Genomic DNA, 26,536 nt, shown 5'->3' with positions numbered 1-26,536 from the left:
CCTCCCAGTGCCCCCACCCCACCCTGTCTGTCAGAAAGCATTACATTAATTCCACAGATAGTTGGAGCTGAAAGAGATGCCTCCAACACTCACCCAGCTGCAGTCTAGCATGGGCTAGCTGCCTTAATCTTTCCTGAGACCAGAGGTATCGTTTGCACATACACAGCTAAGTTCCCATTTCTGTTTTCCTCACTGCGCAAACCAGGTACTAAATTCAGTCATCATTATTAACAAAGCCCTCAAAATTACTCTCTATCCCAAGTGCTCCTGAGTCTGTACTGTTAGAAAGTCTGTATTTTGGTGAGTGAACTACAGGAGGCAGAGCAAAGCCACTTGTTTTCTAGTTCATTGATGGTCATCTGCGTACAACAGGAAGCATTACTGCCTAACTTGAGTTATCCCTTAAATGTAAAAATATTCCCCCAGATTATTTTCACACATATGTTCCACATTTCCAGCTGGAGAAAAATATAAACTCTGTAGTTAGTGACATCTTGATTCTCATATTTTAATAGAGAGATGGAGATGAGAAAAAAGCCCAGGTAACAGCAACCACCCTCAATCTTCATAATGTGATTAGTTAAGGTTTCCTTGGAGGATGGAAATTTTCCAGACCAAAAATACAGGTTCCATACAACTTAAGGCATTGAAATTTGCATGATTTTGTCCTTAATATGTGTGGAGGTAGGTTTTTTACATAGTGAGATTCAAATAGAGGACACAAGCCATATTGTTGGCATTTGGATTTAACCTGGTTTGGGTATACTTTAAAACACGTAACAAAAATTCTAACATCACCATGGAGAAAAAGTCCTTGCCACATGAATGAAAATCCTTAGTTAAAGCACAGGTATTTCCTGTTCTTGGTGTAAAGAAAAAAGGATTTGTTTATTCAGTGACTCCTTTGTTCAATGAAGGTTCTTATTTAAGTTTTATTAGTATCCTGCATTAAGAAGCAATTACCATACCTCCATTTAAAGCTGCAGAATTTTTATTGGAAAAGAATAGGTACTTTGAGGTAAAAGTTAACTGTTGCTGTGCTGTTAACTTGAAGTGGAGACTATATATCTAATGTCACACAAATCTTTCTATTCCATGTACTACTGCTAATGATTACACTGTACATCCAAAATTTCTATATGTCAGTGTGCAGAACAACATATATATTTTAATTAGTAAAGAGGAATTAAACAACCCAATAACCAATAAAACCAAGCATTTAAAAATGAGAACTAGATATATGGTTAGGGCTTCCTGATCTCTCTGCCATCAAGTCTATTGCTACGTTCTAATTAATTGCCTGGAACTCTGCCATTCATAAAGAGTGGCATGCAGTAATTCAGGCAAAATTCAAAAGAAGTATACCTCAAAGAACTATTCATAAAACATTGTTTCTGCCTGATGCATGTCTGAAGATTTAAGATAACGCATTTAGTCACAGTTAAAAAGTATAACCCTGAGGAGCAATCTGATAAAAAACTCAGGTCAAGAAAAAACATGTTTCCTTTGGTTACGCTTCCTGGCAATACACCTATTGCACTCCTAAGCAGCAGAAACACTGGCAAGAGTGGTTGTGGTCTTCAGTGCGGCCATAGTTTCTCAGTGCAGTTGACACACTCCAAACATAAATAATTGGCAATTAAACAGCAACATCATTACTTTCTTGTGAAAACAATATCATAATAATATGTAAACAAATATGTTTCAGATCTGAACCCAAAATTGGTAGCCTATCAATAGTTTATTCAAGAGGAACATACAATTAGAATAGTATAAATAACAAAGTCAGCAAAGGTATTCCATTTCATATGTGAAATCACCATTCGTGCACAGCAATAAAAAGAAACTATTTCTTTTGAGATGACAATGGAAGAGGTTTTAATTCTATTGTACAACTGCAAAACATTCCCTTTAGTCATGTAGCTTAATAACATTATACTTTTTCTCCTTCTGCTTGGCATTGAACACACAGCTTTGCCTGAAGACAGAGCACATCGGAATTTACAGCGTGTCCATTTATTGTTTTACACAGACAGGGACAAACTGTTGGGAAACATGTTTTCTGACAAGGAAAGGCTGACTTCTGCAAAGGACTACCAAAAGAGCGCACATTAAGAAAGACCTGAGGTATTCAGATACTGAACTTCTACAGAAGTCACCAACCTGGATGCTCTGGCACCTAAAGCTTGCATGAGATAAAATAAGCACAGCACAAGGCTTTTGAAATGACACAGCCTCCTGAGTCAGTACAACAGAACAGCATCCATGAAGTCACACAACAAGGGCCATTTTCAGATGACATGGCTCTTCTGAAGTCATTTGAGACTACTGTATTAAAATTATACAAAAGACAGTAATGGAAACGCCATTGAAATGAGCGGATGGAGAAAGGAGACTGAACAGCATTAGTCTACAATTTGTAATAGTTCACTTAGATTATGATGTTTTCACAGGTTAAGGTGTTTGGGGCTTGGTTTTGTTTGGTTTTTTTGTTTTTTATTTTAGATGCAAGATGTAAATTATTTTCATACTAGGTGAAACTCCACTCTTGGTGCAAACAGAAAGTATTCACCATCTATCTGCAGTTTAGTTGTCTGTCATCTGTGTGGATTTTGATGTCGTGCGCTATGTATGGACATGGTGGAGTTGTATTTTCTGACTATTGTCTATTTTTTCACTGTTATTAATGTTATTTCTTTCAATTTTACCCCTGGGAGTCAATGAATCTATGCTCCGGACACAGTTGTGACTACTGTGCATTGCAAGTTGAAGCAGAGATGAAGAGGGTATCATAATATCATGCTCTGAAAACTAACCCCAGTAGCTAATACTGGGGTTTCAGAGCGAGGTCAGTAGAAACATATTAAACAGATCAGAAGTGCAATTTCCTCTCCACTTAAATGACACTGGAGCAATCAAATGTGGCCCTGCAGAAAATTTGCTAAAGATGATGCTACTGAGTGGTTTGTCTGAACTAGAAAGTTGATCTTAAGACACAATGCCAAAATGCTAGTAGGACCAAGTTAGATCTGTTCTGTGATCCATCCAGAGACTCACCTCTCACTGTGCAAGTCCCATCAAGTCAGATTTTACTACCTAGGAACCTGCTGTTTGGGTATTTGCAAAGAAGATGCTTTATAATTGTTCGTCTAAGGCCTAACTCTACTCTGAAATAATTTATTGCCTGCTATAGTAACAAGTGTTGATCAGTTGGCTGCAATTCCAAGACATATATTTTCAATGTACTACCTCAGCACTGGCTTACTCTAAAACCATAAAGCTAAGGATGAGGAAGAAGAAACAAAGACATGATAGAAAATGGGGTTAATCAGTAGCAATCCTCTCCTGAAGATCATCCCACAAATCACATCAGAATTGAGAGGCTGAATTGAGAGAGCTGTACAAAATTTGTACCCTCCCCTTCCCCATTGTCCTGGGTTCAGCAGTAGCAGTCATTTTTCTCCTTCTCAGTAGCTGGTGCAGTGCTGTGGTTTTGACTTTCAGCCTGGGAACAGCGCTGATAACACCGATGGTTTTAGTTACTGCTCAAATGTTTGGTCTGACCAAGGACTTTGTGAGTCTCATGCTCTGCCAAGGAGGAGGAGAAGCCGGGAGGAAGCAGAGTCAGGACACCTGACCCAAACTGACCAAAGAGGTATTCCATAGCACAGCACGTCATGGCCAGGATGTAACTGAGAGTCACCCAGAAGGGCTGGTTCACTGCTGGGGGCTGGGTATTATTGGCTGGCAGGTGGTGAGCGGTTGTATTCTCTTCCCTTGTTATTTCCTTTATCATTATTATTATTGGTGGCAGCAGCAGTGGTTTGTGTTATACCTTAGTTTCTTATCTCAACCCGTGGGAGTTACATTCTTTCAATTCTCCTCCCCATCCCTCCGGGAGCAGGGGGAGGGAAAAAAGTTGGGGGGGGGGGGGGGCACGGGGAGTAGACTGCGTGGTTCTGATTTATGGCCTGGGCTTAAACCACGACACCCATGCCCACCACTGGTCATATTTTAAGCTAAGCCTCCTGTCAGCTAACACTTGAACTTAACTAGAAATTACACAACTTTCCACTTTCATTTAACCAGAAATTAACACAGAATCATAGAACAGTTAGGGTTGGAAAGGACCTTAAGATCATCTAGCTCCAACCCCCCTGCCATGGCCAGGGACACCTCACACTAAACCGTGTCACACAAGGCTCTTTCCAGCCCGGCCTCGAACACCGCCAGGGATGGAGCATTCACAACCTCCCTGGGCAACCCATTCCAGTGCCTCACCACCCTAACAGGAAAGAACTTCCTCCTTATATCCAATCTAAACTTTCCCTGTTTCAGTTTTAACCCATTACCCCTTGTCCTATCACTACAGTCCCTAATGAAGAGTCCCTCCCCAGCATCCCTATAGCCCCCCTTCAGATACTGGAAGGCTGCTATTAGGTCTCCACGCAGCCTTCTCTTCTCCACGCTGAACAGCCCCAACTTTCTCAGCCTATCTTCATACGGGAGGTGCTCCAGTCCCCTGATCATCCTTGTGGCCCTCCTCTGGACTTGTTCCAACAGTTCCATGTCCTTTTTATGTTGAGGACACCAGAACTGCACACAATACTCCAGGTGAGGTCTCACGAGAGCAGAGGGGCAGGCTCACTTCCTTCGACCTGCTGGTCACGCTCCTTTTGATGCAGCCCAGGATACGGTTGGCTTTCTGGGCTGCGAGTGCACACTGCTGGCTCATGTTCATAAAATATTTTCATAAAACATAAAATATGTATTTTCCAACCAGATGCTGGCATACATTGCCATATTGGATGGATGCTGTTTTAATTTTAAAAAGAAAAATCAAAGAAACTGTATTAAATTAACTAGATGTTAAAATCTGCTGATGATAGAAATTAAGTAGATTGTTTTTGCATACTGAATATTGAATAAATAATGCAGCAAAAATAATGCTGTAAAATTATACAAGTGAAGTGAAAGAAGACTAATGCAAAATAAGAATATGTCCCACCAAGAAATATAAAGTCTGTGGTCATATGTAGTTTCACCTTTGATCATAGAATGAAATAATACATTAAATAAATTTACATATGAAATAATTCAGCAGAATACAAGAGAAGACAGTATTTCTGTTATTTCCTGAGAGTTGCTTGGGAAACTTCTAATTTCCAGCCAGTTTAGTTATATGATTCTTTAACACTGCAAAATCTAATGGCCAATTCAGGCTTGCACTGAAGAGACAGCCCTCCAGATCAAAGGGCAGATAGCTTACAAGCTCTTCAGCGTAAGATGATCGTTTGGTTGCCAATCTAATTTACCGAGGCTGAAATGGCTTTGCAGGGGAACACACAGGAAAATACAGACCATTTGTTTATGTCAGGCTGCATGATGCAATTTGCTAGAGTTATCACATTTAGCAAAACGTAAAGGTTGAAGCCAGAGAACAACAAGCAGTTACTGTCTGGTATCACTCAAGTTAAAAATCAGTGCCCTCATTTAAGTTCTGACGGCTACAAGCTGCCCTTCTGGCTTTCAATCAATCAGTCTCTTAAACTGGAGTCCCTTTGTATTTTCACACTGGGGTCTTTGGTATTACTAAAGCATTCCACTGTCAAAAAGCAGAGTTACCCTTGGCAACAAGTTTTTTTTGGAGTTTTTACTTCCTTATCAGAGATTGCCCTGAAACTGAAGATGAAGATTAACTAGCAGCTGCTGGTGTACTCTAATACAGGCCTTTCTGTAATTGAAAAGAGGCTCCCTTTTCCAAGGAGATCAACAGCGGAAAACTTTGGTGCTTCTATGAAAATATGGCCAATGTAGTGCTTCTCAGCTAATGCTAAATAATTAAGTTTTTTCTGGTGATATGCTTGACCTATTTTCACTAGTCACATCCTAAATTCAGTGCCAAAAAATTACTTAGGGCTGTGGTTGAAGAAAATCAATTTTTCCTAAAGGCAAATTTTTAATGTATTATTTTTGGAAATTTTGCTCCTATCACAATCTTTTCTCTCCCCTGACCATTTTTGGTGGGACATGCCTCCCCTGGTTCATCCACTGGAGAGCTACATATCTAATTCAGGTTGGTTATCCAGGTTCCCTCATTCATTTGTGGAGAGAGAGACTGAACCATTCAAGGGATGCTTGAGCTCATGTATTTCAGACACCTCCTCTGGGATGATAAAAACAGTTATCTTCTGCCACTGTAAGGTCATTTAAGCAGATGGCTCAGACCTGTAGATTAAGTCAAGTTAGATGAAAGGAAGCCCATCTTTGTGGTTGGAAACTTACTGCTTTTAATATGTTGCCTGAGGTTAATACGGTATTCATGAGGCGTACTTAAGAGATGCTGCATTTTGACCGTGGAGCCTAATCCCCAGCATGGGGTTTCTTCCCCATTTCACAGCAGCACTAAACCTCCTCACTCCACTCTCATAAGCAGGTTCAAATAATGCATGTGAGAGGAGTGTTTTACACAGGAATCCAAACATTTAACAGCTGGCAAAATGCAACCTACTGTCCCCCTTTTCAATGCCAAATGCCCTCTAAAATTCGGCATCCCATTAAAAATGTTCTCTTACACAACCTGAAGTATTTTATGTTCTTGAGCACAGCCGCATCACAGCCTTTCTGCCAGCATTTCTTTGACTACACTAGTTTCAAAAAATCCCCAAAGGTTTGGAACTATAGGAAAATGACTAATTCTTAAAGAAAAGACACGTAGACACAGCTAAATGGGACACTACTACCCAACTGTACTTGTTATTTTACTTAAATGTGTTTTCCTAGTCTTAATGGTGGAATTCAATATCCAGCATGTTTTTGTCTATGGGATTATTACTACTGAAGGCCAGGAAACCACTTTTCCTGAGGAAAACACAGTATATTGCAAAGAAATTAAGAAAACACAGTGGGGAGATTTACAGAGTGATGAAACTAGCATGGACATGCTATACACTGAACCTGAAAAGCTTCATACAAATCGATTATGGCATGTCTGGCACGTAGAATATAAACACCATTCTTTCACCAGTATATACTGTAAGTTTTCAGAAGTTTACACAGCATTAAACAATTTGGCAGGTGTAGTGGATAGAATTCACAGAAAATCTAGAGACAGTAGAGGAAATACTGTATCTTAAGGGTTTTTTAATTGTGGCAGGAAAAAAAACGACAGTGGAACAGATGGGAAAGCTGCGATTAACATGAAGCCAAAGTAATGAAACTTTAGCAGATGCAGTTATATTAGTAAGCAATACAATTAAACTAACAGAGGACATGGAGTATTGAAACCTAAGAGAAGGACAGTAATAGTAAAAAAGCTGTATCTACAGAACCACAAGTAGAACGAGCAGTAAAAAAAAGCTTTGAACATAAAACAAGAGCTGTATTTACTGAAATATTGCAAAGTATTTCTCATGAATGTGAAACAAATTTTCACTTTCATGTCACTGGTAAACAGCTGCATGATGCCAGCTCACTGTAAGCAGAAAATAAATTCAGTAAATAGGCAGAAAAATACCCAAACATCAACAAATAGTGTTATGAATTGTCACAGTGGTGTCAGCACACACATATCTACACACATTGAATATCATGAAAATCAGACACCTCGACAAGAGTTAAAGGACTTCAGAAGTTCCAGTGTGCTGCCACTCTTTTTAAATGGAAAGAGCAATAAAAGACTTTTAAAACGTGTGATTTACAACAGGGAGGGTGCTGCAGAAACTCTTTTTAGTATGTGCTCCTCTGGGTCAGCACCTCTCGCTCTGCAAGCCCCTGCTCCCAGCCCTGGTGCTGCACTGATTCTGCCTGCAAGGGATCTCCCCACCCAGGTTGCTGCCCTCAGAGTGGCTTCAGCAGTGAGACAGAAACCTTGCTATGCAAAGGTCGGCGCATGGACATGTCTGTGTGTCTGCTCTAATAGTGGGTCCCCCCTCCCACCCCAAAAGGTCCTGCTGGAGCTATAGTCCTTCCCCAGTGCAGTCACTGAAACCAGAGAACTTTTTGTAGGGATGAGATTAACAGGTACACTGAGGACCAGTCAGAATAATAATACTTGCAGAGAACCGTAAAAATCCTAGCAAGAAATAACCTTAAACGTATCTCCGGAAAGTCTGGGCTAGTAAGTGGAATGCTTTTTTCCTAAGAAAGCTACTTCTGAGAAAGCTCCTGGCTAACTGCTCTATGTGAGAAAAGTAAAAATCCCCAGGGTAGTAAGCCTGAGGCACATACTACAACCTGAAGCTCAAAGCACCTAAACAGGCCAATGCACACATAGCTAGCTGTAGGAGAAGTTTACTGACACGCTACAATGCACGCTCTCCCATGCAAAGAACAGTCAGGGTCCACCACTCCGGGACCACTGTGGAGTCATCCTGCAAACAGCTGATGTAAAGAAAGTTAGTTGCCTGCTATTTATGGTACAGTGTGAGGTGTCCCTGCCCATGACAAGGGGTTGGAACTAGATGTTCTTTAAGGTCCCTTACAACCCAAACCATTCTGTGATTCTATAATTACTTCCAAGCAAGCCCTTTCATCTGTTCTGCATCTTGCTATTTTCAAAAATGACCTATTAGCCTGATAATGGTTCTATTATCAAAAAATACACAGGAGAGAAAACTTGTAGAAGTTTAAACTATTTTCAAGCAGCCACTGCTTAGCCAGATAGTAGGCAGCTTGAAGCTGAGGAATGAGGTACTCCATTAGAGTCAAAAAACGAGCTCTGTGCCTCATATTGGTTGTAATCTGGGTAATCTTCATACTATTAGGCCCAGCTGCTGAGAAATCATCTTATTTTGTTTCATTTCTTAGCAAGCATAATGTTATTATGAGTTATTTCTCATTTCTCCAGGATTTCCTGGAGGCATCAGAGAAAATCTCATAACAGAAGACATCTTAGGGACATGTAGGAAGACACAGTCTCTTCCCTAGAGAAGAAGCTGCAAGAGATATAAAACAAAGGAAGATTAAACAGAAAGTCCTAACCCTGGCTGGGTGCCCTGTTATCACAGTGAAGCTCTGCTCTCCATTGGTAAATGCAGCATAAAGAGAAATTACTTACCCATGCCCTTATTCTACCTATGAGATGAACACAAGATTACACTCTTATCTTCTTATCTCTCACACAATTTACATGTCATGAAGTGCAGCTTGATCAAGAACAGTCAATGAAAATATGCTGTTTCTCATTACCCAAGGTTCTCGGAAAGTAGCATGAATATTATGTAAAGAGAAAGAAAAGACATAAAGTCTTAAATAATTTACCTATGACTGATTTTGACCTCTCTTATGCTACTTATCTTGTGCTAACAAAGAACCCAGGCCTTGCAATCACTACCCAAACAAGCCCTTTAATTCACTTCAAATCAAAAGCTTCCTCATGCAAGCAATCAGGTGGAGAACTGTGACTGAGCTACCTGGAAGGCAAAGGCAGCACATAGCAACAACTGCAAAAAAAGTTTCTCATTGCTCAGAGGGTCATTCGGTTTGGGGGACTTATTTTGTTCCATGAAAAAGTGAAAAAGGAAAAGTGTGTGTCCCTGGCATCCTCACTATTCAGCATCAGAAGTGTTTCGTTTGTACAGGCACTGTTCTGGTTTCAGGGACCAATGGCTCATATCCACCTGGGGAACTGTTGTGGTCCTGGTGCACACCCTCCTGTTAAGCTTCACCTAAAGAGGTACAGTTCATGAGCTCCATGACTACTCCATGGCAGTAACCATGCCAAAGCAAGGAGGAATAAAGCAAGAATAACTTAAAGATTCACTTCAGAAGCATGCTTCTCATTCAAACTAAAACACTACTGTAGATGCACCCAAGGACCAAGTGTTTTCACTTACCCACTAGATTGTATTTATGAAATCTATTTGTAAATGCTTTGAATACATTCTGTTTGACAACATATAGTTACTATTTTTTCAAAATAATGCATGGCCAATGGAAGTTTAAAAGTGTTTTTATTTTGGAATCTGGATTCAGAATTTGACATTTGTTAACCAGAGATAACTAAAAGTCTTGGCCTCCACCTTTAATGATATGTATAACTTTTTCACAGATGGTTTTCCTTCATTAAAATAATGTGATTTCCTGATGAAACTGGTATTTTAAAAACTATGTAATTATTAAAATGTATTATAAAATGCTCAGAGCAGTTTTCAAGAATAAAGGAATAACAGAGAAAAGCTGAACAGTATGAAAAGAAATCTTATTGTTGCACCTACTTGGGACTCAAGATCACCAGCAGATCTATACATGCACACAGCTAAGCACACACTTCCATGATGCTGATGGCATGCATGCACTTCAGTGCTCAACAGAATCATACAGGAGAAGAGAAATGGCCAAAGTCAGCTCATATGTACTCATATGTAGAGTGAGTTATACCAGAGATGAATTTGTATCATTTTCAAAACTTTTTTTTTCTGTAAAAATTATATTTTTATGAAAATGGTGTACAGAAGGAATCCAGAATCAACATCTATCTAAGTATTTAACTAACACAGTTCGATCAGGCCAAATATTCGTTGTCCTCCTCTTAGTGAAATTCAGTCTGTTTGCATAGCTAATATCCTCTGGAGTAGCCATAAGCCCCATCCTTTGTCTATCAGTAGGCTTTAGGAAATGTTTAATCAGTATGCATGAGTGAATAGATACAATTCCACAACAGCCCTCTATGTGCCATCTACAAAAGTCACATATACATATATATAAGTAGTGCCCCTGAAAAGAAATGCTAAGAAGGTGTTGTTCGTACATAATTCTTTCTTTCTGTAATCATTTTTCTCTCTCTAAACATTTTTTAAGAGGCAAGATGAAATTTGCTTGCTTTTCTGAAGGCAGTAAACTGCTGAGGATTCTACTTTGATTTCTGCCTTTGTAAACAAACAATTCCTGATTTCAAAATATGATTTCTAAAATTATAATATTCTTCATAAATTGTCATAAAGATTACTAAAGTATTCTCAAAAATTAATCAGTGTATTTTTGAGCCAAAATCATTACTTAGCTTCCACCAACCTTTTTTTTTTTTTAATGAGTAACTGTATGTGCAGCCAGGCAAAACATTTTAAAAATATAGAAAATACAAATAATAAATATTTCCAGAAAACTTGTAAGCAGAACAGCTTCCACCAAACTTAACATGGAAAGTATGATTCTGATTGATACACTATTTTGAAGCTCTCTTACTTGAAAGCAGAAAGTTAGGAATCCCAATATATATACTGTGTTGCAAGCAAATTCTGCTTTTCATACAGATCTGTGAAAAGAGCTGTCATAAATTTTAAGTATGATTAAAGATCAAATACCAGAAGGCACAAATTTGGGTATTACAATTCTTCATTCTGATAAAGTGCAGAACCCCACAATATTTCAGAATAGGTATATAGGTATTACTATAGTATGCATACTAATAGGTATACAGGTTATACTACAGGCATTTCTCAGACATACACTAGAGACCACATGTTAAGTTCCCTGAGTTAATTTATAATGTCAGTCTTACTGAATGCACTGGAGAAATAGAACTGACAATAATAAAAAAAATGGAATATATTTGTATACATAAAATCATTAATAGGTTCAAAGACAGATGAAAATGAGGGCTGGAGCCATCTCATCTAGCATTTTAGAACAATAGTAAGTTGTTGTTCTTTTAAGAGGTCTGCAGTATATTGCTCCTGGGAAGAAATGCGAGAACAGTCTTTCCCCCCAGCACTTTCAGTGCGTTCAGTTTTCAAAGTTTTCAGCTTTCAGTTCCAAACCAAAAATAAAAGACAGAAAACGTGCTATAAGAGAACACGTTTGTGCACCTGGGTTTTGAAATCTTCTTGGATTGCACTGAGCCTTGTGTGGATGCTGACACATTTTCAACAATTTTTAAATGAACTACAACATCCATCTTTTTTTTTGATAATATTTAGCTTTTACACAGCTGAAGATAGTTACGTCTGTGCTCATTTGATGTCAGGTGGCATAACTCCACTGCGGTAATCACAAGAGGGGTGACTGGAATCAAATAAGAGCCCGGCCCTTTAAACAAACTTCACCTTTCTTCTTTTTTTTTTTTTTTAATCTAAAACTGTTCTCGGTTAAAAGAAATTCATTAAATTTTTCCACAAAAGTAGAAACTCGATGAAACATGCTTTTAGGTAATTTGACTTTGTCTTTGCCAGAAATGTTTACAGACAAAAAACCAATTTTCAACCTCATTTTCTTAAGGGAGAGAAGATATAGGGGAAGAGAAAGGAAGGGGCTCTGTCACTGTATGTGGCGGTTGTCAGGTCCTGGGCACACATGTAAGCATACGCATACACTGACACTTGACCCATGTTTGCCAAGACAGACAAGAGGTATTGTTTTCCCTCCAGTAAGTAAATTTTGAAAGTGCAAGAACTGATTTGAAGCATAACTGTTATCTAAACTCCTCTGAATTTGCTTAGTCTGAATCACTTACCTTTGTCACATGATGCTTTTCATGCTGTACAGGAATCTTAAACATTTGGCACCAGTATGTTGTATCCTTGTCTGGTACAGGCACCTGTCTTAATAAAAAGGGCAAGGACACAATATTATAAAAGTCACATTACCCTGCTGCATAAGCCCAAAACTTTGGCTACAAATTTATCCCCATTTCTGCATAAACCCAAAACCCAGAGTAACTTACGTCTTTGTTTGTCAAGTCAAAGTATGGCAAAGAGGCAAATAAGACTTCTTCTTTCTCAGGATTCAGTAAACGGAGACTCTTTGTACCACGATTAGACCCATGGTAGTTTTGGCCTGCTTCTCCCATGTCTTTGTGGTGGTATGCCCATATTACCCGCACTGTGCTCTCCTGGAAAAGAAAAACCCACAAAAACAACAAAACCAAAAAGCTCCGTAAGGAATATGAACAAAATCTTCTTTACATAGTTCACATAATACCTGTGATAGCTATGATGTCAGTGTTGCTGTATTTGAACAATGACAACACATACTAGAGGGTCAGTCAATCAGTCATCTACTGACATAATCTTCCCTTTAAAATTATAATGTTTTATACTCATGTGGTTCATTGCAGATATGCAGAAGATGAATCTCTCTCTGGTAGATTCCTTCATTAATGTTGTGAATTTGAATCATATCTGCAGACAGCAGACTCACAAAGAGGTAACCAGCTAAATGCATGAAAAAATAGTTTTTTAGACATGCCATTTATTTGGCCAGCAATAAGAAGGTTTCCCAAAAAAACATTTTCCAGGCACAGCTCTGTAAAGATGTGAATACCTTCTGTGGACTGTTGTCCTTACATGCTAGGGAAGATAAACATTCAATTACAGAGCAGATCTGCATCTTAAAAGTCAATCTACAGCCAAAGCACAGAGCAATTCTCTGTAAACCGCTCTCAGGTTGCAATAATCACCCTTGAGAAAAAGTACTCTAATAAATCCTGAAGTGTCCCAGAATGTTAAATTATACTGAGAATCTGGAGCAGGTGTGGAAACCATAGATCCATTGCCTGCTTGGAAATCTGGCTGTTTATACAGCTGTGGTTTGCTTCCTGCATCTTTTAGCTCATCATGTTGTTATTATTGCGTATATTGTAAAAACACGGATAATGATAATATTGCTGAACAACTATAGCAAGGCTTTCAAAATGAGCAGTAAACAAGCCAAAGCATGGAAGGCCTTGAAAATCTCTCTAACCTGTCATTTCCAATACAGAAGCCATCACCTTCATATAATTTAAAATTATGATTAAGAAATAGTACAGCAGTTCCTAGGGCAAGAGAAGAACTTGCCATGAAAAGTATTTTACCATGGAAAGAATTTTATGATAAAACTCTTCAAAGTCTTAATTTTGAATAAATAAATAAAACATATCTGCTCCAAACTTTATTAAAAGCCTATCTTTAAGATCAATTACAAGCTAGCATAGGACCTAAAAAGTGTTTATCAAGCTGGCATCTCTTGAATGATTGTAACTGTAGGATATGGGACTTTATTGCCCAGAGGTACCTGTTTCAATCCTGTGTTCACTTGGTGTGTTAGTAATTAGAGAACATAATGCATTAGAGTGGAAGGACAAAGCAAGCTGAAATTAAAATGTAAGAGTTTAATAAAACTAGTACAAGTATTTCACCCGGTTAATTTAAGTTGCCCAACCAGATGCTTTGGAAAGTGAATTTCTCTAATTCTGTCTTTTTACTAAAATGAGATTTTAATAATCAACTTCATAACCCCACACATGTATATTTAGTCTATATTAATTACTTCATCTCACTACGTAAAGGCAGATCCTCTTACCGTTATGCTCTTGTCATTTGTGTCACAAGTGTGCAGTTCTCTGCTAAAAGCCAATATTGTATGCGTACTGTTTTCCATGGCATACTCCAGATGATAATCCTGGTGAGGGTCCTTTTTCAGCACTCTGTTTTCATCTGTAAAATAATCCTGTTGAAAAGATGGCCCAATATTAAATTAAAAATTAAACTGTATGCCCAGTATTGAACCCTCTCAAAACACGCTTTTATGTAAAATGATGAACTATCAATTTTGTATCAAATGATAAACTTGAGGTGGTATTAAACTTGTTTTTATTAAAAATCTCCAAGAAAGCAAGCCTGCTTGCTAAGCAGCTTGAAGAATACCTTGAGTAACTTTAACACGTTGCGTGTACATAACCACAGAAATAAAAGCTATACCCAACAACCATTGTAACTGGGATGTCATGGACCTTGGGAGAGTTTACAGAGAGAATGAATTTCAATTAATATTCACATCAACAATATTGCCATTCCCTCTTCTCCCAACTTCTTCTTTGGTTTGTTCTTCCCCCACAAAAAGCAAACCTCTTGAATGCACATTGTCTGGAACCAGAAACCCTACAGCTTAACTAGCCCAAGAAGCGCTCAGTTCATACAAAAGATGCTGGGTTGGGGCTAGGTTGGGGTTTGGGGGTTGGGAGCTGTTTGTAAGAAAGGCACTCCATGTCTGGGGTTCAGCAGAGGCATGGTACAATGGAAGAGCGGCTGCGGCGACGCTGGGTCATTAACCTCTTCACCCCAAATTCCTGCAGCCCCTGCAGCTGGGACCCGACCTTCCCTCTCCTCCTACTCTAGCCACCTGGAAAAGGCTGGCCACCACCTCAGATGTGCCTCCTCTGGTTGCCCTCCTTTGAGTTTTACGCTGTTTCTGCCCGGTTTGGTATAGGGAGGGGGCTTTTAACTAATAGATGTATTTTTCACAACGAACAGGCAGGCACCATTAATTGTGTGGTGTCCTTCACAAAATAATGCAGTGCAGGCTGCTCCTGGAAGGCCTTTACTTCTGCAGCTGTTTAGATCTCCATTCACTTTTAGAGAGATTTATAGCTTTCCCCTCGTTAAAGTGAAGGTAACCCAGCTGAAAAACTGTAAAATGTTATGCCCAAGTATTCTGATACCAGTAAAAGTAGCTGATACCTGATTAATTCAGTAAAGGGTCATTTAGGAGCTGTAATCTTAAGCTTATACCTCCCCGCCCCAGATATCTGTGCGGGCACAAGACCACATGCATGCCAGTCAGAGTTCACAAACTGGTTTGCCTTCTGTAAACATACAAATAACTGCATGATTAAACATTTCATTAAGATATACTAATTTGGGTAAAAATTTTAATAAACTTATCTTAGTAATAATGCAGTTTCAAGGGAAAAAAAGAGTAAAATGTTGATAATTTTTTATCAAATTCAAATTAAATTTTAAATATTAATATAATATATAATATATAACATGACATAAATTATCATATGAAAATTCAATTCTGTCTTGCCAAAACCACTGAAACAGTTTGGATTTTTTCACTCTGGAACAAATCTAAACTTCAGAAATGTTGAAAGCACCAAAAGGGTGTTTCTTTCCCTGTCAGCACTTCTCATGATTATAAATTAAAGAGTATATATGTGAAAGAATACACACATGGAAAAATAATTACCGAGAAGGGCAAAAGAGGGGTCTGGGACCTGAAGTTGTATGCTGAAAGGAAGGGAACTGATGAGTTATGTTGTTTAGAGAAATAATTTTGGATTTGCTTTTCCAGAGGGAAATACGGGTCTGTTCTGGGATGGTTCTTGAAGATAGGTACTTTTTGGGATCAAAATGGTCCACTTTATCCCTGCACCAGAGCTTGGGCAGAGGCAATGTATGTCTATATACATCACCATCCCTGCTCTGAAAACACTCCTCGATGGAACCTCCATTTCCTTCTTAAAAATAATTAGGGTTTGTCTGGATAAGAAATGCAAACTTGTCAACATCAGCTTTTACGAAAGTGTGATATCTTTGCTGAAATGTTACACTGCATCAGAGGAAGGCACCCTTGTATTAGAATAAGCACCGACACATTGAATTACTGAGGAATATGAATTCAAGAACAGCTTTTCCTCATGTGAACAGGTTGAAAGTCTTTGCCTGAAACTGGCGTGAAGGAAAGCTGGAAAATGTGATGCAGAGTTAGGTGTGCACACTGAATTATTTTGCTGGTGAACTTCACTATCCCTCAACAAGTCTAGAGAACACAGCTGTAACCAAAAAAACCTCGTGTGATATAGACCTGACTTCCATGAGCCTGCAAGGAGCATGCAAAAATAACTCAAAGAAGGTCTGTAATTAAGGTATTAGCTCAGAAGTGCCTTGATAACGTGATTGTCAGTGTCATTATTTCACTCGCCTGGATGATAACCAAAGGCAGTTCAAAGCTCTGACTCCCTGTGAGGGGCTGGTTTTGTGTCTGCTGGCAGATGCATTGGGGAAGGTAGTCCCAAAGCCCACACCCCAGGAGAGGACCACGCTGCTCCCTGTGGGAAGAGCTGCATAGGGAAAGCTGTGTTTGGTTACAGTGCAGCCTGCCCAGCAGCTCACTACCTACCCCTGCTGTTGACACTGTGCAGCACCTGGTGCAACGACTCACCTTCTGTGGGTAGCTGCTGATCTGACCAACTAACACTAATCTTTTCCATGCGAATATTTCCATGAATTAATTCCTTTTCTCCACTTAGTTTCTCTGCCTGACACACGCCGCCTGGAAACAACCCTGGTATAGCAAGGTGATGAGAATACCTCAGAAGCAAACTTATGTAGTGCCCAGGAAGTCAGAGATGTCCATTTATTTCCCAAGTGCTACAACGCCACTGAGTGATGTTGGGCTGCCCAAGAGGAACCAAGTGTGAGTATGCTTCCCAGGAACTAGTTAGGAGTTAGCAAGCTGCCTCTATTACTTTATTCTTATTTCCTTTGTTGAAAATATCCAGATGTTCATAAAAAATAAATAAATTCTTGAACAGCTCAAAATTTAATTGCTCAACCTCTCACATGAAATCTGTTTATCCATTTTAAAGCAAAATAAGGCCACATTGCCAAATCAGACCAACTTTGATCAATGCACTGATCAGAACTTAAAAGCCTTTAAGAAGTGTATTTATGTACAAAAAATAATGAACAAAAGGAGGTTATAAAAAATGAAGGCACACTGACAAACTGTGATGCAGCAACTTCTTGGAAAAGGAAGAACAAGTTAGTTGTAGATATAGCTGTACAGATATGTGTCTGTATCTTTATGCATCTCCTATGCTTTCAGAGGACTTTCTACTCTTTCAGAGTAGAAAAATAAGACTAAATTGAAGTCCTGCTCCTATGGTACAAATGCAATCATAACTTCCACATTTGGACAGACTACACTCCATTAAGTCCTTGTGCCTACTGAAGGGAGAAAGCTGGGTAGCTCTGAAGGCCTTTGAAAAGTGACAGCATAGAGGATGGATCCACCAGGACCAGAGAGGGGATGTCAGGCATCTGGGCTTTGGCTGAACTGAGGATACCTATATATGGTTTGAAACTCCCCCAGGGCTGGACTACTGTAATACAGAACTCATCTAAAGTCACAAGTTTCATTCATATAATTCTGTAGACAAAGGACTGAGACATTTTCGTCAACAGAATTACAGCGCTTTGTTACCTGTCACACATGGTCTGAGATGTGCCTCATATTGGAAGAGTTTGTTCTTAAGAGGTAAGAAAAGGCTCTAATGTGGCAACCCCTTTTACACAGATTTGGTTTTGCTACCCCATCCAGTTAAGTACAAAACTTGTGTCTTTGGTAGGATAGATTATACTGATACAAATCCCCCTTAATTTCAGGGAGTCCCAGAAAAGAGCTACAATCATTATCAAGTGCTTAAAACTTAATTTCTGAAACACTCACAGCACAAACCTAACAACATGGATTGACACACTGAATCGGAGCTTGCATCCAGATTCTTCATATACACAAAAGTATATATCACATACATTAAACCAAGATAAAGCTTTCAAGTTTCACATCAATTTTACCAGTTTAAGCATTACAAAAACAAAAGCGTGAAATGACTCTATTTTTCTAGTATGAATACTTTATTTTAGTTATTTAATCAGTGTTTAAAACACTTCAGAAGTGTTATTAGTCATGCTACATAATAACAGCTATGTTATTTTTACTTCAGAATTTGCTTATGTAAACTATTTACGTGTGAAACATTTAAAGTTACCGTACTCTCTTTGATAATATTGCGCAAAATGGCATATTAAACTCTGGATGTGTTTGTACAATCAGTCAAATAATTAGTCATCTCGTTCCTCACGTTACATAAAAGTTGAAACAACAGATGGACAAAGAAAAACCTTCCAGACTGTGCAAGTTTTTTTTATATTCCTTTCCACATGTGAAGCAGATCATGTTATACTGTTTCACAGATCCCATTAACCTCTCTCTTCCTCAAAAAACATGTTTTGTGGCATATATGGTTTCTGATTGCTGCTGTACAAAGAGTCAGGGAGAGTAATTTTTTAAGGATGGGAAAAGACGCAGGTTTCTCCCTGGAGAATGTAAGCACAGCTGCAGAAGGAAGCCTGACCCCAAAAGCATTATCAGCTGTCATCGCAGGCTTGAACAGGTGTTCATGGGACTCCCTCCCCAGATCTTTACAATGTACAAGATTGTTTTGTTTATGATACCCACTTCCCATCCTAAATTATATACAGCACCCTTCAGCCTCAAGGAGCATAAAATAACCCTCACATTGTGGCCTCATCCAGCAATCACCCTGCAGGCTCGGCTTACAAACCAGGATTTATACACTGCCTTTCTCTAACTGAGAGATGGGAGCTGTGTTGCAGCTAGTCCTCACTGATGGTCTGTATCCAACCTATACAGTTTCAACTATCCCCAAACTACCAAAGTGATGCCTTTGACCAGGACTGAAGACAAGTTTGGCAAAAGGAATTGGGAAGCAGTAACCAAGATGAAAGTTGGCGCAGGGCAGGATCTATCTTAGTATGAACAGGATGAATAAATAGCTACAGTATGCAAAGGAATTGACCAAAATGTGTGTTTGAAATAAGCACCAAGCTATGCCTCTCTGGGTTTCCAAAAAAATAACTGTGGTTAACATTTCTCTGTTTTATTGTCGCATTCAATTTAAATGGAATCCTGCTGTTCATGGTTCCAGCATACACTGGATATTACCACCAAAAAGAAGCTGGTTTTACACTGCATTTGGCAAGAAGCAAACAGAGCATGAGTTTACAAATAAGCAAACCAAACTTTTTTGCAACCTCAAATAAATTTCAGCTAGAGTTTCAGGCAAAGATCTTACTATGCTTTTATGTTATGGAAAAGCAGAGCCCAACCACAAAAATTAACACGAAGCATCACTCCTCTGTATAAGAACACCTTGAGAGCATTCCAGTTGACTGATCAAATCTTGGGCTTGGCCACAGATGAAAAAATAGCCACAGAAAGGGTACAGCAAGAGCAATCAAGCAGATGCAAGAAGTTCCTAAAGTAACTGGGATGGGCAAGTTCAGCAGCTGCCCTATGAGCAGTCTGTTTAATTAATTAACTGATTTTGGTTTTTATCACTATTATTTTTTAACCTACACAGCAGATTATCATGCACTGATTCAGTCCTTGCCAGGAATCTCATTCATACAGGCAGTTCTGAGAAGCTGCGCACAATTCCACAATTCCTGGTGCAATTCCAATTAAACTGGCTGGATTATACTGGAGTAAATATGGATTATTTCCTTCAAGCTGTAATACTAACTTTGACAAGGACAGAAATATTTTATCTGTAACAAACAATTGTGTGTGTGCCTGCATTATAGATGCAGACATGCACATATACACCTATACACACACAGACACACACATTTTCCACTTGTATTTACAGACACAGTAATGCATGTTATGTGTGTGTACATGTACATATATTTTCTTTGCAAAAAGAGGTTGTGTATTTTTTAGACACAAAACATAATTATTTACTTAGAGACACATCTTTCCTCATTCAGACTGTGTCATTTGCATACACTTCAGTGTGTTTGTTGTATCTTGTTAAATGCTGCCCAGGGCAGCTTCCTGGTAGCCTTCAGCTGGCAGTGACACCGCTTGGTTTCTGTGGCATTCCTGGGAGATACAAAATTATCATTTTCTCCACACACATGTGAAAAACAATGAAATGTGGAGAGCTCCCTAACTTAGAGCACAAAGGCGTAAGAAGCACGAGTGGTTAGAAGCTGAAATACTACATCGCTTATTGCTGTGGATAATTTGACTCTGCAGAAGGACCTATCCAAGTCTACATCAAGAATAAATCTGGATTTAAGAGGTTATATTCCAGTTATATCAGAAGCTATAAAGCTAGATTAAAGGCTGCCTTAACACAAATAGACTAGACAAAACATGAAGCAAAGGGAAAGAAAACCTGTAAGTAGGAGATACTGCGTGATCCAATCTTACAACTGCACCTTATCACAAGGAACACTCCTTACACAGGAGCCACATTTAAGCAGTACAAGTTTTCTTGTTTAAATTACTTTAATTCAATTATGAGAAAGCTTTAAAAACACTTAAGGGATTTTCAAGCACAACTATTAGTGATACTTGTTCACCAAATTTCTCTATGTGCTTTAGAAAATCTCTCCTCTTGTTTATATTGAGAATGAAATCATTCCCCAATTATTTTAAGTCTCTGCATCACTCACAGTGGCAACATTTCCATCGTGCCCCAGGTTCTTATTTTTGGGAGCTGTAAAAAAAATTTAATTTTCTTTGTTTTTCCAAAATCCAAAGGACAAGAAAAAATATCATGAAGAACAAAAAACCCTTGCAAAACAGCCCTATTCCCCAAGCCTGCAAAATACAAGATCCATAGAATTCTTCTCATCTTTTGTTCACCAACTGTTGTTTCCATGTCCTAACTATTGTACCTCTGAAAGGGAGCTACAAAGCACCCAGCCAGTAGAGATGTACACTGGAGTGTCTCTTTATGCCCCACATGGAAGCCAAGAGGGACACATTAGTCATCTGGAGATTCTGCCCCAATGGCCAAAGGCATAAAATACCTCCAACAAAGCCCCATCTGAGATATGTCAGTGTGGCACCCGCTTTGCATCTTTCTTGGTGCCTTTCAAGTTGTTTTCTAAACAATTCTTTGGTTGCTGTTGGCATGAGTGCACTTAAAAGCAGCATATGGTTAAGTAGAGAGAATGCTCACTGTTTTCTGTCCTTTAAAATCTCTTCCAAGTACTTCCCTATGAGCAATTAAGCTAACTCTATGGGATACATTTGATAACAGATATTCTTTAGTTTGGGTGACAGTTAACAAGCAAGGCTGTAATGAATAATAAAGTACTTTTTAGTGACACACAGTCGCTATTCACCCTAAGTAGGGACTATTTTTGTGCAAGTTCAACAGAAGATTCTAACAATGCAACCCTCTTGTATAACGTGCACAAAATAGGCATTCATCAAGGAGGATTACCCTCCCCAAAATGGGGCTCTCAGCAGCTACGTGCTGTGGGTGGGGATGCACAGTTCCAGACAGGGGTGGAGACCAAGGAAAAGGCATGGGTCTAGCATGAAAATGCATGCTGTGTCAATTCATAAGCACAAAAGAGACGCACTCAAAAAAAAAAAAGAAAAAAAAAAAGGAAGAATGAAAGGAAAAGAGAAGGAAAACAAGAGGAAAGAACACTAGATGCGAAAGCTAAGTCTGCCCCAAGAACTTTCATGACAAGTAACACATGCTGCAAGTGACCATGGCAATAATTTAAGGTAACAGTTTGCTAAGTATCAACTCTTCTTCCAAGTCCACTCCCTCCCTGTAGAGACAAAGGCAGCTCCCAGCTTTCCAGCACCAGCCCCCACTGGCATCTTCTACTTGTTCTCAAACACACTCACCCAAAACTCGCATACTCTGCTGCTCTGTCACCACAGGACTCTTCACTAACATGCAAGTATAATCTGTTCACTCATCTCTTTTTCTCCTTCTGCTGGGTAGATGTACCTCCCTCATGACAATGCAGTAATGTTGTATGTGTATTCATATGTATTCACACTATGGCCTCTACATCCTCCCAAAATATGTCTAGGTTTCCACTCCAAATACTGACCTTCTGAAGCATTAGGATAGTAAATTATAATTCTCTGATCATTCAAATGCTCTACAAAAAACTATTCTGTTGCACCATGGAGGTTTGTTCTTTGTAACACTTCATAACACTTTTCACCTTAGTATATTTAGAAAGAACTAAACTTCCGACTTTCAGATAATTTTATCCTTTACTTATGCCAGACACCCTCTTATCTTAAATACAGCTCAAACACAGAAAAGCAATCCAACACCAGTAACTCACTACACCCAAGTTCAGGATACACCTGAAAACTGACAAAGTAAATCCCAGTCTCAGATACCCAGAACTTTGAACCACCAGACTTCTTTTCAAAGCAAGCACTGCCTGCTGACAGTGGGAATATCATCTACTTGCTCTGAGAGAATGAAGGGGAAATGTTTTCTCTGAAAACTCTCTGGAAGTTTGCCTCTACCTTGATACACAGATCTTCCATAGGCTAAGGAGCATCTGCTTTTACCTTTACTGATGGCCGAAGCCTACATTTACATGTTTGTTCTGAGAAGAGGACTTTTCCCTCCAAGAAGATGTTCTATTTTTAAAGGAGGAGAGAGAATTTATAGGGAAAAAGAGTCTAAATTCTCCCAGGAGACTAGCAATTTCATTGCCCACTTGAAAGGCTGTAAAGGTGTTTCAGAACATCATCTGAAAATCAGGCCACTAACAAGCATCTCGAAACTTTCAAAAAAACCAAAAAATGACCCTTCTAAGAGTTTAGACCACGATGCACATTTTCCGACTGATGATCATGGAATAAAAACATATTTCTAAAACCAAAAAGAAAAGTAAGTTCTTTCATTATAGGGTGTACTTATTTTATGGAGTGCAGCTAGGCATAAAGCCACATACTTTCAAGGGTACTATCTATGAAAAATTCTTTCTCAGTAGTAAATAATGTAAATGATGATGATGCACACTTAACACAGAACATGGTGTTAAAATATTAACTGTATTTGCGTGTCCAGTAAAGGGAAGAATTAAATATTATTGAAATAGCATTCTAGGACAAGTTCTTCATTTTACAGCAATCCCTGCTGACTGGCCAGAAAAAGCCTTTGGACAAATTTTGTTTCTTCATGATCTTTGTTTCTGTTCTTTCCTTATTGATGCAAGCTCAGAAATATTTTAACTGAGCAGCTTTTCGAAAGACCTCAGTCCAGTTTAAAAAGAAACCTTGCTGCCTAGAATTGAATAAGGAACAGGGATGGAGAAACCCTCATGCTGCAAGCAAGCTTAACAGTTTTTCTTCTGTGCCTCACCTACTCAAAAGTGCAACAAAACAACTCATACGTAGCTCTTAGTATAGATGTTCGTGTGCTAAATTAGGGTTTCAGAAAAATATCTGGTGTTCTGTAACAGGAGGCACTTGCTACAGTCCTTCCCTCTTCTAACTCAGTTGTATCTGTCATAGGATTCCAGTGAATAAAATCTGTGAAAGAACGGAGTTAGTGTGGGGTCATTTTTAGAGGATGCTAAACACTTATGAGGGATGCGGAAAAGAGCCACAAAAGTGCTTTGAGTGCTGGGGAAAATGTCCTGCAGCAGGATGCTTAAAGAGGTCAATGTACTTACTGTGTGTAAAAGAAAATTGAGAAGTGATTTGATTACAGCATATAAATAACTTTATGGAGGTGGGATGTGGGGGGAATAGAATTTTTAATACAGTAGAGAAAATACATAGCTAGAACCTGAATCCAGACAAGCTAATACTGAAAATCAGGAACAGCACACTCTCCATTGCCACAGACTATCAAGGGAAGTGATGGATATTCCATCACTGGATGTCTTTACACTAGGTTTGGATGCCTTTCTAAAAGGCTTGCTTTACCCTAACAGGATCTATCAACTAACCAAGCATAAAGTTTGGGTTTCTTTCAGTGGTTAATAAGTGTATCTTCCAAAGTGTAAAGCTCCAGAAAGCTTTACATCCTGTGAGCCAAGAGCTCATCGCTTGACGACCAGAATAGGGATTTTTTCTATTATTGTTTCATTTAGACTGAGGTTTTCAGGGAAAAAAAAATAATATTTTAATTTTGAAATATGGAGAAAAAATACTCTGAAAATCAACAGTCTTAACTTAGTTAAGACAAACATTTGCCTAACTTCATATAGCAAATTTACAGGTGAAAACAAAATATGCTAGCAGCTCCCTTTTCCTGGAAAAGTTTGGATTTTATAAAATCTTGATAAACATTAGGGAGAACATATTAAGCATTTAGTTTTCTTGGAGTTAATAAACATCCATATCCTTAAATAAAAAGCTCTCAAAATTTGAGCAGCAGCTTCAAAGATCAACTAGCTCCCATACAATGAAGAAAAGACAGACTTCTCCTAGACCAAACTCTTTAACAGCTGGGTGTTACTCTCCTCTTAAATCACCTCTCTAAAAGTTATTAGTTAGGCAACTGGGGAGAACAAGATGCCATGCCTGGCCTGATTTCCCCTTCGCTCACCCTTAGGACAAGCTCCTCCAAGCTGGAGCTCAGGTGGCTGAGAGGGGACAGATGCTGCTAGTCCCTTCCTTTCTCACGGCTCATACCCCACCAGTGCCCCTCAGAGGGGATGGTTCGCTGGAAGCCCCAGCAGAAACTATGTCCCATGCTCCTGCTCCCAGCCATAGCCCTGGCAATATCTAGACACCTACAGAACCATACTTAGAGAATTATGCCAATACAGTTGGGCTTCTCTGAGATTGCTTGAGCAGACCAAGCACAAAGACCAGGATCCACAGTGGTTACTCTGTAAATCCTTTCAATACCATGGTCAAATCACCTCCAGGTGAGGAAAGGAGGAATACCAGAGAGAGGAACAGCATCGGTTGTGCCCCAGCAGGCTGGGAAGCCGGTAGGATCGTGCCCTCATGCCGGTGGGATTACAGAGACAGGTGAGGCTGCACCGGGACGGCCAAGTGCCCTCCCTTGCTGGCAGGGTGAGGGGAAAGGAGCCACACCTCGCTGGGAGAGACTCTGCCACCCTTCCCCAGTCCTCCTTGTGTCTGGGCTAGGGGGACGGCAGGGAGAGAGAGCCCAAGGGGAGAAAACAGGGCTGCTGCATTTTCTGGGTAAGGAGGAAGGAAACTTGACACCTTCGACAAATCCTGTGTAAAAGTTTAGAGGGAAGGTTGGCAGGGAGCGGATCGAAAAGGAGCAACTCCTCCGGGGGGAGAGGTCACAGAACAATAGGGGTACCCAAAAAATGGAAGAAAGAAGCAAAGAGGTTCGGAGATGAGAGGCGAAGAGGCTGCAAAAGAAAGAGGGGCAGGGAGAGAGGGGCGTCCCGAGAGAGAAACAGCCGGGAAAGGCGGGCGGACAAAGAGGATCCGAGACGGGACCGGAGAGCCGGGAGCGCTCCCAAGCAAGGAAGCCTTGCACAGCAGCGAAGGAGCCGGGCCTTACCTGCAGGTAGGGCTGGCCCCGCTCCACGCCCCCCACCACGATGTCGGCCGAGGCCATGCCGCCGCTGGCCGAGAGCCCGAAGCCCACGTATCCGCGGGTGCGCACCTCCACGCGGAAGGCGAGGGCGCTGCCGCGGCGGCCCCAGCGCAGGAGGTACGCGGCCGCGCCGTCCAGCACCGCGCTGTGCGGGTAGCTCCGCGGCGGCTCGGCGGCGGTGGCGGCGGCACACAGCAGCCCGCCCAGCACCAGCGCCCAGGGCCGAAGCCGCCGCATCCTCCCGCCGCTCAGTAGCGGCTGCCGGTGCCTCCGTGTGTGCCCGAGAACTCGTGGGTCCGGGCGTGTGCGTGCGTGTGTGTGTGTGTGCGCGGAGAAGGGGGGCCGGGTGCCCCGGTCACCCCGCCCCGATGCAGGCGGCTCCGTGCCGGCCGGCCCCGTCGGGGCAGCGCGCACTCTGCAGCAGCTTTGTTCGCTCCCCGCCCCGGTCAGGCGCTGCGGCCGCCCCCCGTTCCCCCGCACTCCCCGTCGGGGCAGGGCCGCCCCGGCAGCACCTGCCGTGCCGTCGCTTCGGCTGCGGGGCTCCCCCGGGCGCTTCCCGGGGAGGCGCTCGGGGTTCGCGTTACCGGGCGCAGAGCCTCCTCCTGACCGGGAAGCGTGGAGGAGGCTGAGGATGAGGCTCCCCGC

General features: G+C 40.5%; 1 protein-coding gene across 1 annotated transcript in view; it reads right to left on the bottom strand.

Moving 5' to 3' along the window:
* MOXD1 (monooxygenase DBH like 1) overlaps positions 1 to 26,324 on the bottom strand; it is a 49,477-nt gene extending 23,153 nt beyond the window's left edge. Inside the window, exons 1-4 of the mRNA XM_065679109.1 lie at positions 25,856 to 26,324; positions 14,281 to 14,427; positions 12,662 to 12,829; positions 12,452 to 12,535 (exon numbers count right to left, since the gene is read on the bottom strand). Coding sequence (XP_065535181.1) covers positions 12,452 to 12,535; positions 12,662 to 12,829; positions 14,281 to 14,427; positions 25,856 to 26,128 — 672 coding nt within the window. The 5' untranslated portion in view covers positions 26,129 to 26,324. The remainder of the gene's footprint in view (positions 1 to 12,451; positions 12,536 to 12,661; positions 12,830 to 14,280; positions 14,428 to 25,855) is intronic.
* Between the last annotated feature and the right edge of the window lie 212 nt (positions 26,325 to 26,536).

Source organism: Lathamus discolor, chromosome 5 (genome assembly GCF_037157495.1).
Source record: "Lathamus discolor isolate bLatDis1 chromosome 5, bLatDis1.hap1, whole genome shotgun sequence".
In the NCBI taxonomy this organism is placed as follows: Eukaryota; Metazoa; Chordata; class Aves; order Psittaciformes; family Psittacidae; genus Lathamus; species Lathamus discolor.
The sequence above is the reverse complement of the archived record's forward strand: the minus strand, read 5'-3'. Positions and strand labels throughout refer to the sequence as shown.